General features: G+C 41.0%; 1 protein-coding gene across 1 annotated transcript in view; it reads left to right on the top strand.

The window, feature by feature from the left end:
• Positions 1 to 271: 271 nt before the first annotated feature.
• The window catches only part of iglon5 (IgLON family member 5), a 119332-nt gene continuing 102528 nt past the window's right edge, over positions 272 to 17075 (top strand). The window contains exon 1 of the mRNA XM_084943853.1: positions 272 to 899. Coding sequence (XP_084799979.1) covers positions 839 to 899 — 61 coding nt within the window. The 5' untranslated portion in view covers positions 272 to 838. The remainder of the gene's footprint in view (positions 900 to 17075) is intronic.

Genomic DNA, 17075 nt, shown 5'->3' with positions numbered 1-17075 from the left:
AAACGCCTGCGTGTCCGCCCTCTGGACTGTTTTCTCTGAGTACTGCAGCATCACCAAACCGGCTATAAATCACATTGCATTATCACCGCGCCGTGCTTTGCCTCTCGCTGTGCCCGCCCACCGCACGGCTTCGATTGGCCGGTGCAGGTCCTTGGTCGGCCTCTCTGAGCGGGACATCGGCGCAATCGTAAATCCCGCCTCCTGCTTCGGGATCGGTGATTGGAAGAAGGGGTTTTCTGCTAACTGTCAGTCAGGCTCTTTTCTTTTCGTGAGTCTCGCATTCAGTGCTGCTGCCTGCGACGCGCTGAGTGCGGAGCGAGGAGACGCGCTGCATACCAACAGAGACATACGGAGAAGGCTAATTTTTTGGCCAGGACGCACACAGACCCCATCCCGCTCTGTGCCAAAAACAAATTTATATCTGGTCATTGGACAGTTTACATTTTAACCTTTCTTCTCATGCATTTTCTGAAATATTTTTTCTGTCCTTCAGTGAACTAAAAAGCCAATCAAGTGTCTGGGATATTTGTTCTTTCTGCTGTATTTTTTTTCTGGTTGAGAGATTTTGCTCCGAAGAAGATAAACAGCCCTACCCACCCTCTCTCCCCAACGGGAGTCACCAAAAGGAAAAGTCAAGACTGATGTTTTCATCCACTCACATGTAGAAGCGTTTGGACTATTACTGTTGACACTCGTTCACTGGGTCTTTGTTTTAATATATATATATTTATATATATTTAATCAGATTTCCCGCAACTGCACCCTAAGGGAGGAATACCGAGACATTTGGCTGCAAAAAAGGGAAAAAAACAAGCATAAAATCAATCAGAACTCCATCATGGGCTGCCCCCTCTTGCGGAACGTGTTTGCTGTTCTGATTCTGGTTCTGCTGTCTAAAGGTAAGTTCCTTATGAGCTACTTTAGTGATGTGCTGACGGTTCTGTGCTGCTGCGCCTCTACGCATGCATCTTTCATTTTCTGAAAAGCGGTTGTGGAGGTGAATACTAATGATGATGATGAGGAGGGGGGTGTTCTACCTGCTTGTGAATCACGCGTGTCTGCCGTGTACTACGCTCCAGCCTTCTATTTGCTTACACACGGAGATGTGGAGAAATGCTGTGTGTGTTTTTGTGCGGGCGCACACCAGTATGCGCGTACACGTGAGCGCAGCGCCAGGTTCATCTCTAAGCCAACCTCGTGGTTGAGTGTATAAGCACGAGTGATGCATATTAAGATGTTTACTACGGAAAGAATAGACTCGCATCCGCGGTCTTCTGTTAACATTCCTTTACGTGGCATGGACTGCCCGGTACCCCCGCGCGCACGACGCAGCATCAGTGCGGGTGGGGGTTGTGAAGTTAACGTGAGTAAGGGTAGTAGCAATGCAGAGAGACTCGGGAGATAGCCTGTGTTTTGTTCTCTCACTTCAAAACCAAGGTCGAGAGAGACAGAGGGCTACATGTTGAAGGATGGACAGTTGGGAAGGCTTAGGGTTTCCAATATGCGCTCGCTGGGTAGTCAAGCTTTAATTTCCTGTTTTATTACTGCTATAAAACATCCTCCCCACAGCTCTACAAAAGAGACAAACACACTTCATTCATCTCCTCTGAAATTCCTCCACTTAAAACTGTTTAGTCCTCAGATAACTTTCACAGCCCACATGATGTGGAGGGTATTTAGGCTTCTTTATTATGAGGAACACAAACTTGAGTGCTGATTTTCAAAAATATTCTAATATCTTCCTCTAATAATCTCTCCATGCTATGGGATGTCCCACCATATATTAACCTGTGCAGCAGATTCTCACCATGCACTGTAATTTCCCCCTGCCCATCCATCATGGAAAAACACACACAAACATGCACACACACATGAGCACACAAATATACACACCTGGCTCAATTAGTCCTGCCTTAGTCCTGTGGGAAATCAGTATATAAATAAATTACTCTGGCCCTTAATAACAATAATTGATGTGTCAGTGCAATAAGATGTGAGGTTAACAACCTGCAGATGCAGACGGGCCCAAGCCCCCTTCGCCTGGGCTCCTTGTGGGCAGGAGAGCCCAGCTGGTCATGGTTGGCTTGACACAGCAAGCCCCTTCTCCACACCAGGCAGCGAGCAGACGGACTGCCCTGCAGGATGTACACAGCACACAAACACAATAGGCTCAACACCTCACAAAACGAGCCCTGCAATCCCATTGAGTCTCGTTTCAGTTTTAAGCCGTTTGCGTTTGGACCCATGGGTTTTGTGATGTGAAGGTGTGACCGATAATTTAAGCCACAGTTGCGGAATGATTGAGTATTGATGGGAATTGTGCACACCAGATTCATCTTGGAGAGAGTTCCTGCCTGCTCCTATGAGTTTCTGTAGGTCCACAGTGTATCCATCTTTTGAGGTAAAGAGCATGCATTATACAGGAAGAACAAGACTGTTAAAAGGGCACCGTTCCCTGGTTGATAAATCATGCAGCAGTGGAATAATCTTTTGAATCTGTGCCCCTGACATTCAAGCAAGTGTCGTGTGCGTGGTTTAAATGGTTAACCAAAACTGTTTAGTAGATTTGTTATTTCCTGTGAGTTTTTATTTCCTGTTTAATGATGTACAAGATGAAAATCTCTAAATGGTTGTACAGCTTTTACGGTATGTTATTCATTTGAAGATATTTATTCATTTGAAGACATTTCTTCCTCTGGAGATATTTCATCCCCTTATTAATACTCATTTAGTCATTCATATCATGAATGACCAATATTTTTAAGAGAGCGGCAATGTACTTCACAGTGCCATACCAACCAGGTCAACAAAGGTCTTTTCTGTGCTGCATAACACCATTAGGCTATTCAATGGTTTCCTACTGGCTTGGCGTGTGAATGCACAAACCTCTCCATGGGTGTTGCAGCCAGACCCTGGCTTGACATCATATCTTTCTCTTCCTCATTAATTTTCTCTTTTTTCTTAAAATGCATGAGTACCATTAGGCTAGAATGGTGGATGGCCACTCATATGTGCAGTAAAATACCTGCATATTTCTTGCACAAAAGCTGTCTGCAATTACTCCAAAACTGTTTCATCAGTGAACCAGGCCAGTGATGAAAGATTAAGGCTGGAGTCGATCTCCACACACCTCCACACAAAATTAAACAATTTACCCTCTGTTCAGATGATTTCTGTTATGACAGAAACCTGAAATATCTAATAATGAGAATAACAGCCTCGCTGATTCAGTGAAAAGTGAAGATGACAAGAGAAATTGCTCCAGCTTAAAGGTCACAGCAGAGGACATTTAAGGTTATTTCAAAGGATATTATGTTAATGCTGTATTTGGATGTTAAAAGATTTCTACCTTACAGACATGGATCGGCTCCATTGCAAGAAATTCAACTTTGACAATATACTGAATACAAAACATAGTAAGTTACTAACGTTTAAATAGCCCAACAGATGGATTTCCCCACCAACATGATAGAGGTCGTTGTAAGAGGAAGTGTGCAGGGCAGGAACACAGGTGAAAACAAGTGGGGTCGCTTTGTAGCCCGCCATCCTTATTGTTTCAGCAACATATGGGGGCCAAGTGGGGTCAATGCACATTGCACATGTTAGCACGTAAGCACCTCCTTCTTCCCTGTTTCCTCTCCCTCTCTCTCTCTCTCTCTCTCTCTCTCACACACACACACACACACACACACACACACACACACACACACACACACACACACACACATTCAACTGGATCACCAGTCTTGGCTTGGAGATGAAGAGAAGGGAGATGCCAGCATCAACAGATGCCTAGTGCTCCTATTCTGGAGGGGTCTCTGCTTTTTCTCCCTCCCTTTGAAATCCATGGTCTCTCTGTGCTGTTGTTCTCCATGTTTGGCTTACAAATGCTTTGCCATTTTGGCAGGTTTTATGTATCTGCAAATGTTGGAGTAAGAGGGCCTGGATTTGGACTGAAGAGCCTTGGGGACTAAGGTTGGAGGTATAACCAGCCTTGAGAGGGCCTGTGGTCTGAATATTTTCCCTGAAGGTTTTGCTTTTTTATTTCGCTCGATGTTGTGTGGTCGACTTTAGTGCAGAGCATTGAGCGTCATAAACTGAATAATTTCCTCACATGTAGTGAAGCAGATCAGACCTAAAGAACACTCAGCTGTGACTGGGGTGGCTGTGGCTCAGGAGGTAGAGTGGGGCGTCTACCATTTGGAGGGTCAGATGTTTGCTCCCTGGCTCCTTCAGTCTGCACATTAAAGTATCCCTGGGCAAGATACCGAATCAGGAGTTGCCCCTGTTTGTTGCTGTGCTTTATTTCAAACCTCATATTAAAAAAGTGTAATAGAGGGGAGAATAAAGTTGAGATTTTTCCAGTCTTAAAGTACAAGAAGAATTTTGCAAATGTACCAAATGTTATTACTTCTGACTTAAGACGGTGTGAAATCACTTGAATTGTCTAAATTAAATGCTACCACCAGAAATGAAATGGCTATTGTAACTTTACTTGAATTGTGAATGCAGCACAATAAATTATGATTCATGGCAACCACTAGCAGTATTTGTATTGAATCAAGGTTTTAAGGATGCATCTCAGGGACTGTAAAATGCAACCAGTTCATTTTAATCTTTATTGTCTGCAGTAGGGAGCCTCTGCTTCCGGCATACAAGAACAGAACACTCCAAAGTTGATTGTTGGGTGCATAAAACAGATTAAAAGTGCAGTTGCGGTAGCAATAGTATTAAATGACCAAAAGACCAAAACAGAAAATGACTTCTGCTGTGCTGGTTCTTGTTGCCTTACTGTGTGAGGTTTTCCAGCCGTTTTCCAGCATATCCAATTAGTTTATCAGGGATGAATAACCCCTCAAGCAATGACCGTTTGATCTGTCGTGCTGAAGCTGAAATCTGCGTCTCATAGAGTTTGAAGCTATCTGAGGTCATGGGTTCAAGTCCTTTGAGGATGGTTACCTAGAGTACTGGTGTGGTTGGTAGGTGGGTTCAGCATCACCTTACTGCCCTTGAGATTGTTCCTGTCGGTCATGATTAACACTTTCATGGGCCTCACATATTGGTTTGGCAGGATTGGCAATTACATGTGATGTCAGTGTTATAAATAATAATTACTGCGAGGTTTGTTTACACTTATATTTATAGTTAAAATATAGGATATGGAGTTCAGCGTAATGGAAAGTAACCAGACTGCTTTCAACCTGGGACACGTGGTTATACAGACTAAAATTACCACTGTAATTCAGTTTGTTACAACCTCCCGTCATCTTCCTCTTCTCCCACTCCCAGCCTGAATATGAACTTTATTGGTGGTTTCTCAGTGTTATGAATCCTTATGTTTTATTTATTCCAAGTGAAGGATCATTCAAAAGGTAGCTGAGTGGGTGTATAAGCAGTAGCAAGCAGTGGCTTGCGTATTCATGTGGACCTGTGCCCACAGAGGGACATATGGACTATTGAACATATGTGTGCACACACCGTGGAATAGTCCCTTTACTCGGGCCATTGGGAAGATGAATTTCAGCAATTTTCCCACTAAAGGTGTTAGCAGTAAAATCAATGGAAAGTCAGTGAAAACGTGACATCTTTTCATATACATCAGTGTGTCTATTAATAACTCTCAATGTTCTTCTCAATAGCATTCACATAGAGAAATCAAATAAGTCTCTGAACAGTGCAAATTTCTTCCATTTGGGCCACGAGTCTTCAGTCCACAGTGCAGATTTAGCTATCTGCAGGGAAAAGGAGAAACACAAAACAGATGTTTTCTTGTTTGGTTATGTGGAGATGTTATACATTTAGGAGGAATGAATACTGTTGGAAACAGAGAGAGAGAATAGCTTGTGATTTTCTTGCCTCTATTCCGCTTCCTTCTAGTCTTTTTTTGTGCCACAGAGTTAGTGTCACTGGAAACACAATTCAGATTAGTGCAGGCGGCTTGTCCTCAGGGAGCCGGGAGGGACGAGGGTCCCGCTTTTCTCCCTGTCCTCATTACCAAAAGACAAGGAGCTCGCCGGCAAATCAATGGAAAAGGCTTAGGCACTAATGCAGGCCATGTCTGGCGATGGGACTTAGCTTTGTGTGCGTTTTTGTGCCTCTGTGTGTTCATGTCCCATTTTGTGTGTGTGTGAAAGTTTAATCATTTGTGCTACAACAGAAGGCTGGAGAAAAACATTAGTTTCAAACTACTGCTGAATTGCTCGCTGTTGGAATAACCTCAAAAGTCCTGGTTAACTGCGCTGATATTTACCATGGGGGCGTATAATAGCACAGAAGCCCTTTAATTATGCGGAGATAACGTAAGATTCATCTGTGAATCCATTTAGTCCAGTATTAACGCCGTTCCCATTGCAATTATAATGGCTCCGGGCATTGTTGCCATGGCTACTACTACTACTTCAATAGCCAGCAGTTGTGTACAACTTCCTTTACACAGGCAAAAAAAAAAGTGAAAAAAAGAGCAGCACCTTGGTCTTTCCCATCAACAGCCCCCTGCAGTGTATGTTGGTATAAAAATATGTGGAACGATCCACATGTCTCACCGCTCAATCTGTTCTTGCTCTGCTTGATGCGGCTGTCTGTCTGTTGTTCTTGCATTTGCCTTCATCCCTCGCGTGTCTTATTTTGTTTACACAGGTAAAACTACTGGGTGCAACAAATGCTAAATAATGGTTTTACGTTGTGGATTTTCAGCCGCGCTGCTGCCTCTGACATCTCGTGGTGCTGGAGGTGTTCCCGGGTCTGCGCGAAGGGGAAGGGAGAGCAAGAAGGAAGGGGGAGAAATAAATAAAACTGAGGAAAACAGATCAATAAATATTTCAGCAGCTGCTCCCTTCACAGACTTCTCCTGAAGCCATAAGAGATGGAAAGAGAGACAGGGAATGGGGAGGGATGGATAAAGTGGAAGAAAGACAGGGGGAGAACAGGGGTAATTGTGTTCCAGACACTCATTCGCAGTGAACGAGAAAGATGGAGAGTGAACGAGAGCAACAGAAAATGGGGATAATTGTGTCCCAGACTTTTATAGACAGAGAGAAGAGGCATGAGTGAGGGGTGGAGAAGCGACACAGGGCGTGCTAACGAGCACCACATACCAACATTGTCTTCCATGGGAACAAAAAAAGCCATCTGAGAGCAAGAGAGAGAGAGAGCTCCCAGACTTTGGCACTCTATAATAGTGACTATAATAGTAAGAGTCTCTCTCTTCCTGATTTTCACGTAATTTTAATTCCTGTCAGGAGTTAGCAGCAAACCGTGTGGGTGTTTGCAGTTTGCACAGCGAGTATCTCTAAATGATAATGAGCCGGTCAACAGCTGAGACGGCCAACATGTTGCTCCGAATCAGGCGTGGCCACTGTCATTGTCACTGTGCACCCACTCATCAGCTGATCTCTTCTCGCATTTCCATGAAGTCCTGGTGCCCAGGATGCATATTACATGCAGCTTTCGGTGCACGTAATGTATGTTTAATGCCTAGAGCAGAAAAGGAGAGGAAAAAGACAGAGGGAGCTTATGAGGATGGACAGGCCAGAGAGATAGAGGAGTTATGAAAAAATGATTGAAGGAGGGCTGTTGGGAGGGAGCAAGGGAAGAGAGACAGATGGTGTGAGGGAGGAAGGGGAGGAGGAATTCAAAGACCCGCAACAGGCAGTGATCGAGATGGATTGATTCTGCAGCCAGATGATTAGGTGGAATAAAAAACATGGCAGGTTTATCCTGCCAATGAAAACTGTGTTTGGGTGATATTGCTGTGAGTGGGAGTAGTAAAATTGTTTCAGGGTCACTTGTTGTGTGATATTGCAGCATTAAGGAGCTGGTGCTAATGCGATATGCCACTGATTAGGGAGTCATTCCAGTGAGGCAGCACACCTCTAATAAGACGCTCATGTAGTGTGCCCACATAATAACAAGTGGATTGGTGCTTGTCAAGAATCCAGACTACATAAAATATCATATTTAGATAGCCTTTTAAGTTGCCAACATAGCAATCAAATGTCAGCGCTACGTGTTTCGTTGTTGCTGTTTGGAAAGCTACATAATTAGGAAAACAAATCATGTTGATGCCCAGTTGCAGACAGTACTTGGTGCCATCCACCCAAGCTTGCGCTGCTATTTAGAGATATGCCACAATTCTCTTGTAGTTTGCGGCTGGCATGTGGCTCTGGCTCCAGCTGTGAAGGTGCCGGTGGGATTTCTTGTATTAAAGTGTCTATGTTAGCATGACATACTGACAGTAAAGACTCAGTTAGCCAGAATTTCACTAAGGATTTGTCTGTGACAGCCCATAAATTGTCTTGCAGGAAATGTTCCACAGCGTCTGATTCCTTTCTCCAAGCACAGTGTGTTTGATGCTTAAAAATTGCTGCAAAATCATTTTCAATCAGAAGATTAAAGAAAATATCGTATTCGTGATATCGTGGTCCTATTGTGTTAATTGGGATGTTAGGTGAGATTTCATTAAACATTCGTGCGCTATAGAATCTTAATTGGGTTTGGGAGAAGAGGCTTCCTGTATTATTGTGTTATGATATTTCACTAATTAAACGTGGAGTTGGATAACACTAAAAGCCCTTGCAGCTTTTCCCAGTTTTTGTAATGCACTGAGCGAAATTCCATTAGTGTTTGGACCAGCATCGGAACAAATAGGGGCACATTTTTCGACTCTGATTATTTAAGTCATTTCAAGGATATAGCATGCTTTTAAATTACGCTTCAATCACATTTTTCTTCCTGTATTTACTGAGGGATGTGGATGAATAGGGCTTACCTAATTTGTTGTGTAATATCATTCCTGGGGTGCCACTGTGACTTTCTCATTTCTTCTGAAGAATCAGCTTCTTTTTAACATTTCAAGGCTGTGCTACAACCCTTATCAATTACTTTATTTCTTGTCTTCTGTGCTTTAAGAATGAATATTAAATATATAAAGGGTTTTGCCCAAATTATGCTCAGTGCAATATATAATATGATTCTGGGGACGCAAATAAAATTCTCCTATCTTCCCGTCCTCATTCGGTTGCTATTCACTCCTAGTTGCAGCAGTTATTGCAAAAGTAGAGCACACGGAAATGTATCAATAAAAATGATTGCCAGAGCCTGTCATCCAAAGTCTACTGGGTTAATATAATGTTTGATATGCAGATTAAATATAGTGCTTGAAGCCACACATAGCTTTAAAATTCAAGTTTTTTAGCAACTCTCCCTTTAGAAATGACTTTGTGAAATCGTTTTGTCACAGCACCAAAACATCTCACTCTCTTCCCATCAAGGGGGCACAGGCTGTATCGATGTGACCTTTATCCGGCCAGCAGACCTTCAGTTCCATTAAGAAATAATGAAGGTGTCAGAAAAGGGCAATTAGCTGCTTAATGTTGGGCAACAGTACTCTAATACAACATAGTGTTTTTGCTGACAAGTCAATATCTATCTGACAACAAGCACTGTATTTTAGGACAGACTAAAATCTTATTGGAATAGCTGGCATTTGAGAAATGACTTGGATGAAATGGGCTTCTATGCCTCTTTAAGAAGAAGGCTATTTCTGCTGCGGTAGGTTGGAAAAACAACTATTATAGACTTTGTGATAATGTGATGATGAGATGCAAACAAAAGAAAATGTGGGAAGCATCAAGACAAACGCACGCAGACGCGCGTACACCTTTGCAAAACAACAAAACAAATTTAGTATCAGGGTGATATCAAAGCGAGACCCATAGTACTGAAGAATGAGATATTCAGATATCTGAACCGCTGGAAATAAAAAGAAACCCTTATTATGCCTCATGCTGGCCTGTTTACTGTAAGTATCTGCTTGATCAAACCTTCAGTTAGCTTTGTTTGTTATTTTGAATTTGACATCTGTAATCAGAATTGATCCGTATGCTACAGGGAGGCAGCTAAATCAGACATGACAAATGCAGGGCAGACAGTGCAGGTGCTTTCTCAATCAGGCCGACGTGATTGATCCTCTCTTGAATCCATCATGATCAAGCTTTATTGACATCGGGCTTCTATTAAGATTTCTTTTGACAGTAGAGAGAAAAGAAAGATGGCAGCTTATCACAAATGAAAAAAAAAAGTTTGAGTAAAAGATTGTATTTCACTTCAGCTCTACAGAGCATTTATAAAGCCCCAAAAAATGTTGAAGGACTTGTTCTAGTGCTATTGATTTTCCTTTAATTAGATTTTTTTTTCTTTTTTTACGATCAGACCAGTTTTGTGTGCTGAATTAATGTGAGTTATGATGGTGAGACCACACTTGTGTTAAGGCGCTGACTTCATACATGCAGAATTCTGGATGTAACTGAAACATAAACATTTGGTATAGAGCAGAGAATATGATTCACTTGAGAAAATCAGATTGATATCATGTACTCAATAAGAAGCACTTTTGCCAATGTCCATCATTTAATGCCTCATTTCTGCTCCCTGAATCACAGCAAAGCTTTTATTCTAAAAATGTCTGTTGTCAGCGTTTTGACAATAGAGTTTGATGTAGCGCGATGATTTTTTTTCTTCCTCCCCTCCTTAAAGATGGGACTTCTAAATGAGCAAAGATTCCCTTTCATATGAGTGTGCTGCACGGGCTGAAAGCAGAGATGGCACAACAGAAGCTGTCAAGCCATATAGACTAAATGGCTTTGAAATGCTGCCTCTTTGAAACTGCAACATTTCAATTCAGAGGACAGCAATTATGCAGTCAAACGTGGAAGTGGATAGAATTGCATTACAGTAGCGCCACATTTAATATAATGTAAAACCCAGCCAGTTTGTGCTTCACAAGTTATGCTTTAGTGCTTAGCCTGGGGGACCCTGCAGCCCTTCTAACTCTGCCCGCACTGCCAGAGCCCGCTCTCATCTCGTACTTAAAGACACGAGTGCATAACCTAAGGACATCTGCTTGCCTTTTCTCAGGTTCCTTTGTTTCTGCAGGGATGCGGACATATGTGATAAAAGTACCATCAGCGTTGTTAAGCTGTCTGCTCTTATTACCTGGGGAACACCACATCTTCACAACTGCTAATAAAAGCTGTCCCACCCTTGCTGTGGGGCCCCGGTAACATACTCCCTTTGCAGCAAGCTTAATGAGATCTTAATTACTTTATTCATGCCATGTTCGGTCCAACAAAGAGAGATATATCTATTGGTGAATATACTCCCCTGGCGGGCTGTTCACCTTAAATGGTAATATGGCTTTTTTCAATATCACAGTAATACAAATAGTTTTACAAAAGCTATACACAGATGGGCGACGAGTCAACGGAAAACCAAGCAGCAATGTCTTACTAGGTCTCGGGCCTCCATGTACCTCTATAACGGCTTTCAGCTTTTCTTTTAGTGTGTGATCTCTGAATCCTTTGATGAGTATGGAAATTATGTGATTCATATGCTGTGACCTTTGCAGTCACAACATCTCAACACAATTGAAAACCTGTGGGAGATTTTGGACTGACATATCAGATCGCACTCTTTAACCGTCATCCTAGATGAGAACACTCCCGTCTAGATAGAAATGTTTCATCATGTAATAAAGGTGATCCCTCAGAACAACCGGTATTGATTTGCAGTGAATCTTCCCTCTAGCTGGACACGAGGACCTCAGACCTGCCAGAAAGTACCCCCTCCCCACCCCCACCCCACAGAATAATAATGCCACTTTCATGGCAGAAGACAAGAGTTTAGGTTTTTCCTTAACTTTGTTAGTCGTCTTCTTCATTATTGTGGCACATTTATGTAAAATTGGCAGTTCCCAACTATGCTATTAAAATTAAAATCAGGATGTTTTGTTAAGTAGTTTAGTTTCTTTACACAAATTTTTTTTTGTAAACAATAGCACAGCACGAACATACAGGTTTGACCAAATTGTACAAATAGGACATCTGTGCTATGATTTTTATCTCAGTCTCTAGTTTCTTTATGAAGCACATTTCACAGGCATGTAGTCACAAAGCGATGTACGACAAAATAGAATAAAATAAATAAAAGAAGCAGGAAGAGACGCAATAAAAAAGTAGGCCTATAACAGACGAGTACAGTTAGTAGCAATTCAAAACCAAGACATGGAATAAAACAGAATAAAAGGAAATTGATCATTTAAAAAGCAGTCAACAGAAAGCTTGGTTGAACAAAAAAGTTTTTATCTGTTTCTTAAAGGAGTCCTTAGAGTCAGCTAAATGTAGCTGTATTGGGAGACTATTCTAAAATGCTGGTGCCAGTGTGTGAAAGACTCTGCCTTTCCCCCAAGTCTTCAATCTAGTATAAAGAACAACTAACAAATTCTGAGCCTGCAATTGAAGAGTACAAGCAGCAGTGTGTTTAAGGAGAGGATGGGCTAGACAGACTGGAGCTTGTCCATTTAGTGCTCTATATGTAAGTTTAAGCATCTTAAAACCATTTGTAAAATCCACCAGGGGACAATTTAGAGAATATAAAATAGGAATAATATGAGGCCACTTACTAGAATGCAACCGTAGTCTGGTTTCAGAATTTTATATTGCTTGTAGGCGTGAAAGAGAACTTTTTATCTATGCATTTAAAAAGTGCTATGCAAAATATTAACAACTGGTACCATGTTTATTTTCTGTCTTTTACACATTATATGTATTTTTTTTCTTATTATTATATACTAAAAATATGGTGCTTAGCAGTTTGGATAAAGCTAATCTAAAAACCGATCTATTAATAAAATAGATGTTAACATACACATTTATGGAAATTTAAATGCATATGGTCTTGATGAATGCTCAATCATCCAGGTAAGTAAATCCCCCAAAGATGATTGTGTTCATCTGGACGTAGCGTTTTCAATAAACTGAAATGCGTAACTGAAAATGCTACGTCCACGTGAACAGAATCAACTTTTGAGGAAATGCATATATGATTACATTTTAGTTCAAAGAAGTGTGAACCACAGCTAAATTTAAAGGATAAATCTCCTGAATACACTAACACCGGTATAAAAGGCTAGAAAAACGACAACCTATTAAACTGTGTTTTCAGCTCACATTTAAAACAACAAACCAATGATTGAACCTACCCGACTGAGGATGGCTTTTCCAAATGATGTCAAAACAAGCTGCCCATCATTTGAAAAGCAAAGTTTAGCGTTAGATGTTGGGAAATTTGCAAGACAAAGGGTACTGGTGTGACGTTTGAATTACATGGAAAAAATATTACTTGGGAACAGTCGATCGTGACAGTGCAACACTAAGGCAGTTACATTTCAGGGATACCAGGCTGTCCAGTTCAGAAGCACAAACTATTATGAATCTGTTTCACCTGCTTTGATACAAATGAAAGTGACAAGAGGAGCACCGGAGAGGCAAAAGCTGAGTATTTTTGCAGGTGGTGGTCACAGACCATTGCTCTCTCCTTATCCTTGCAAAACCATTATATTTTGGGGGGGTTGTCGTATTGTTGACTCTCCCGTGCACCTGTTGTCACTTTCATTTGCACCAAAGTAGGTTAAATGGATTCACATGCCTGATGGTTAACTGAATTTGTGTTGTACTGTGATTGAGCGTTCCCTTATTTATTTATTTAGTTATTTATTTATTTTACCAGTGTATGGAAACTGTGTCCGAAAAAGTAATGTTTCACATTCAAAGACAGGGTTGGCAGTGACCTTTATAACAATCCCAGAGACAAAAAAAAACTGCATAAATGATCATTTTTCATTTGACTGACATTTTTTTGGTAAATAGATTCATGCACAACACACAGAGGCCTGTAAAATAACTGACTTTAGAGTGACACTGAATCGAGCCCCGGTGTAATCCTTTTTACATTCAGGTCAGCAGAAAGCACCACCTGTAATGGTTCCTGCATGTAAAAAAGTGGAAGGTGAGGACAAAACTAGAAGGTTAGTGGTTTCACTGGAAAGTGTAAGGCCACTTCTGAGATGGACTGTGCTTTGTCCAAAGAATAATTGAGGCAGATAGAGTTAGCTGAGATCGAAACACAGCAGATGGAGGGTTGTGTTTGGCTGCGGTTGGTTGTTTTATTTATTAGCTCTGCCAGGTTGGTTGCTGCATTCATTTCATGCCTGTGTTACCCCACCTGCATCTTCAGTTGACTTCAAGTAGCTCAATAACAAGGGAATACAAGGTTTTCCTCAAAATAATAATTAAGCAGTGCCAAACTGTGCATTTATTGTAATTATAAATGATTAATGTGTTTAATTTGTATGTATTAGCTTTAAGCCTTTGATCGCGTGCACACACTGGCCTTTTGATCTCTTATATTCCCTTTTCAGTTATAGGTTGTATTATTGAATGCTGATTGCCTTTGATATAAATGCAAAGTCCTGATTTGAGCAGCAGCTTAACTGTGGGTGAAAAATCAACTCAGCTGTCGTGCATTGACTAATATTTACTCTTATCATGTTCCCTGGCATGTTAGCTTTACTTTCGTTTAATTTCACAGTTGTTCATCATAATGTTAATTATGAATTATGAACGGAGATTTTTTTGCTCATGACATGAAATGAAATATTTAGAGATTAAACAGTCCTCAATAGCCCCCGTTTCCAAAATGAGATGGTAAATCTGTGTTAAATTTGAGTTGCTTAAAAATCAGACTCGCACATCTGCTGTGTCACGGATTGGGTCTGTGTATTTAGATTTAGCCCTGGCCAGAAAGACAGGTTGCTTGTGAACTGGTAAATTGGCAGTGGCAGACCAAACTGAAAGGTGGTCGAGTCTGACCTCGTGGTCAATTAATCATGATTAGTTTTCAGAGTAGAGGCTGTCAGTGGCATACTTTTTCTATCACACTAAAAATAATTCCTGGAAGAGAAAAAAGCAAGCACAGCCTCAAGAATCCATAAAATACTTTCCGACATGCATAATATTTATTTATTTCATATCGTCTGTTCATCTCCTCTGCAGGTTTCCCATAACTAGTATAATAGGGAACAAGTGTGTCTGAGAACTGTACCCCACTTGGCTTCTTTTGTGTCTGTAACAGGATGACCTACCTGTCTAAAAGATTGTCTGAGACTGCGATTGAGGAAACCAACCCGAGAGTTGTCTCATGGTTCATCAAAACCTAAAGGGAAACCATTCTCTCTTTCCTTTTTTCTCATATTCCCTCCACATATCAAACAGGCAGCCACTGCTAAAAGATTCATGCATATGGACTTTAGGGTCATTAAAGAATGATCCACAGCAAAGCTGTTTTTTTCACCCTCATAATGAAATCCAATATTCATGAAATAGATTTTCCTCTCTGCTTGCCCACTCGCTCCAGTCACAGATGTGCGTTTACTGTGTATTTAGTCCATGTGTGCACAGGCTTGTTAGGCTAGCATGGGTTAATGGTATCCTAAAGGCGCATTTTCAGGCTACCCAGTTAATTACACAGGGTTGACGGATGACCTTGCCACACGTTACTTGTGTAAAGCAATGTAGAGTTGGGTCGTATCTAAGCTCTTCGAAGATTGGGGTCAGAGTAGAAAAATACATGCCAAGTGCTTCCAGTCGGAGGCGGCAAGATAATCAGATAAGCAAATATTTATCTAAAAAATATGGTATGCAAATTTAAAAATTAATATTATTATTCCATCTCATCCTAACCCAAGTGTCCTGCCACAGAGAAGATTCGTGCATGTAATGAGGGAGGAGATGCACAGTGCTGGTGTGACAGAGGAGGATGCTACGGTTAGGGTGAGGTGGAGGCAGATGAGATCATATCCATCAGTCTATTTTTAATAATGTAAAATTCAACATATGTTGGGCTGTATACCCTTTGCTGTGCATTTATCAATCATGTGGGCGTAGTACTTAAAGCTCTTTACCTGTAGCATCATTTTGCTCAAGGAATTTGATTTGCTGCATGTATGATTATCCATTAATCATACAGCATGACTCGGATGTTAAGGCATAATTCTTTTATGACGTGATACTCTCAACTGTGACAGCGCAATGTAATAATTCCTGAAACATAAAGGGAACCACGTCACAACCCTCTATCTCTAATTAGTCTGTAAAAGAGGATCTGATTTTTCAGGATCTGACCACCAGGTGGCATTTTCATATTGTTTGGTTTAACCATACCTCGATGGAACTCCTTAAAAATATGCAATTTATCAAATTTAAATTCTTTAATTTCTTCCAGACATATACTGGGCCTGAATGCCGCAGGTTATTTATTGGACAGCTCATCAGTATGGGTGACAGGAGTTAGGGTTGGACCTTCACTGTCTGAGGGGAAAGGGGGTGGAAAAGCTTAAAAGCTTAAAGTAATAACTCACTTCTGTATAAAATGGCCATGTAGGCTTAATTTAATTTTAGGGTTAGCAGTCGGATTAGATTTTAAATAAAAGAAAGCCAGTGACACCAGTGTTGATACCCCAGGGCAGTAATTGTGGTTGAATATTCATGAAGTCATATGGAGGATTGTGTTTTACAATGAGGAGCGAAGGAAAAAAAAACAAAGAACATGTAAAATCTGGAATCTCTGTGATTAAAATTGTGCCAGTAAAATACCACTATCATCACTTGCATCAGTAGCAATTTTAATCAAGTCATCTTTTTTGTCATATCATCAAGACATTATGCCACGTTTGATCCTCACCACCTTCATTATGATAACCACCAACACTGTTATCATCAACACTGATAATCAGCTGAATCTTTTCTCGCCATCTTCTTACTGTTATCTCCATCTTTATCACCATCTTTATAATTCCCAGCATCACACTCAGAGCTCTGTGTTTTGTTGTCGCAGCAAGTCACGGTGTTTTTTACTACAATTACATACTCCACTGAAGCAAAGGAGGTAATCCTTTCTCTCACTTTGATTATATTTTATTACACTCGTTCTTCAATCCACCATCACTCTGGTCATCACCCCTCCTCAATTCCATGCACTCTCTCCTGGAATTTCCTGGAATGTGACCCCTTTTTGCTCCTCTGATTTTTGACTCGTTTCGCTTTCATTAACACTTTTTCTGTCCGTATGGGTCTTCTTTAAAACTCATTTCCTCGTTTTACTTGAAATGTCTCTTTCTATGCCTTTGGGTGTTCCTCTCTCAACCCATCTGCTCATCATTTCTGTTTCATTTAACCCACCCT

Source organism: Perissodus microlepis, chromosome 11 (assembly GCF_051167445.1).
Source record: "Perissodus microlepis isolate ML-2025 ecotype Zambia chromosome 11, ASM5116744v1, whole genome shotgun sequence".
In the NCBI taxonomy this organism is placed as follows: Eukaryota; Metazoa; Chordata; class Actinopteri; order Cichliformes; family Cichlidae; genus Perissodus; species Perissodus microlepis.
The sequence above is the reverse complement of the archived record's forward strand: the minus strand, read 5'-3'. Positions and strand labels throughout refer to the sequence as shown.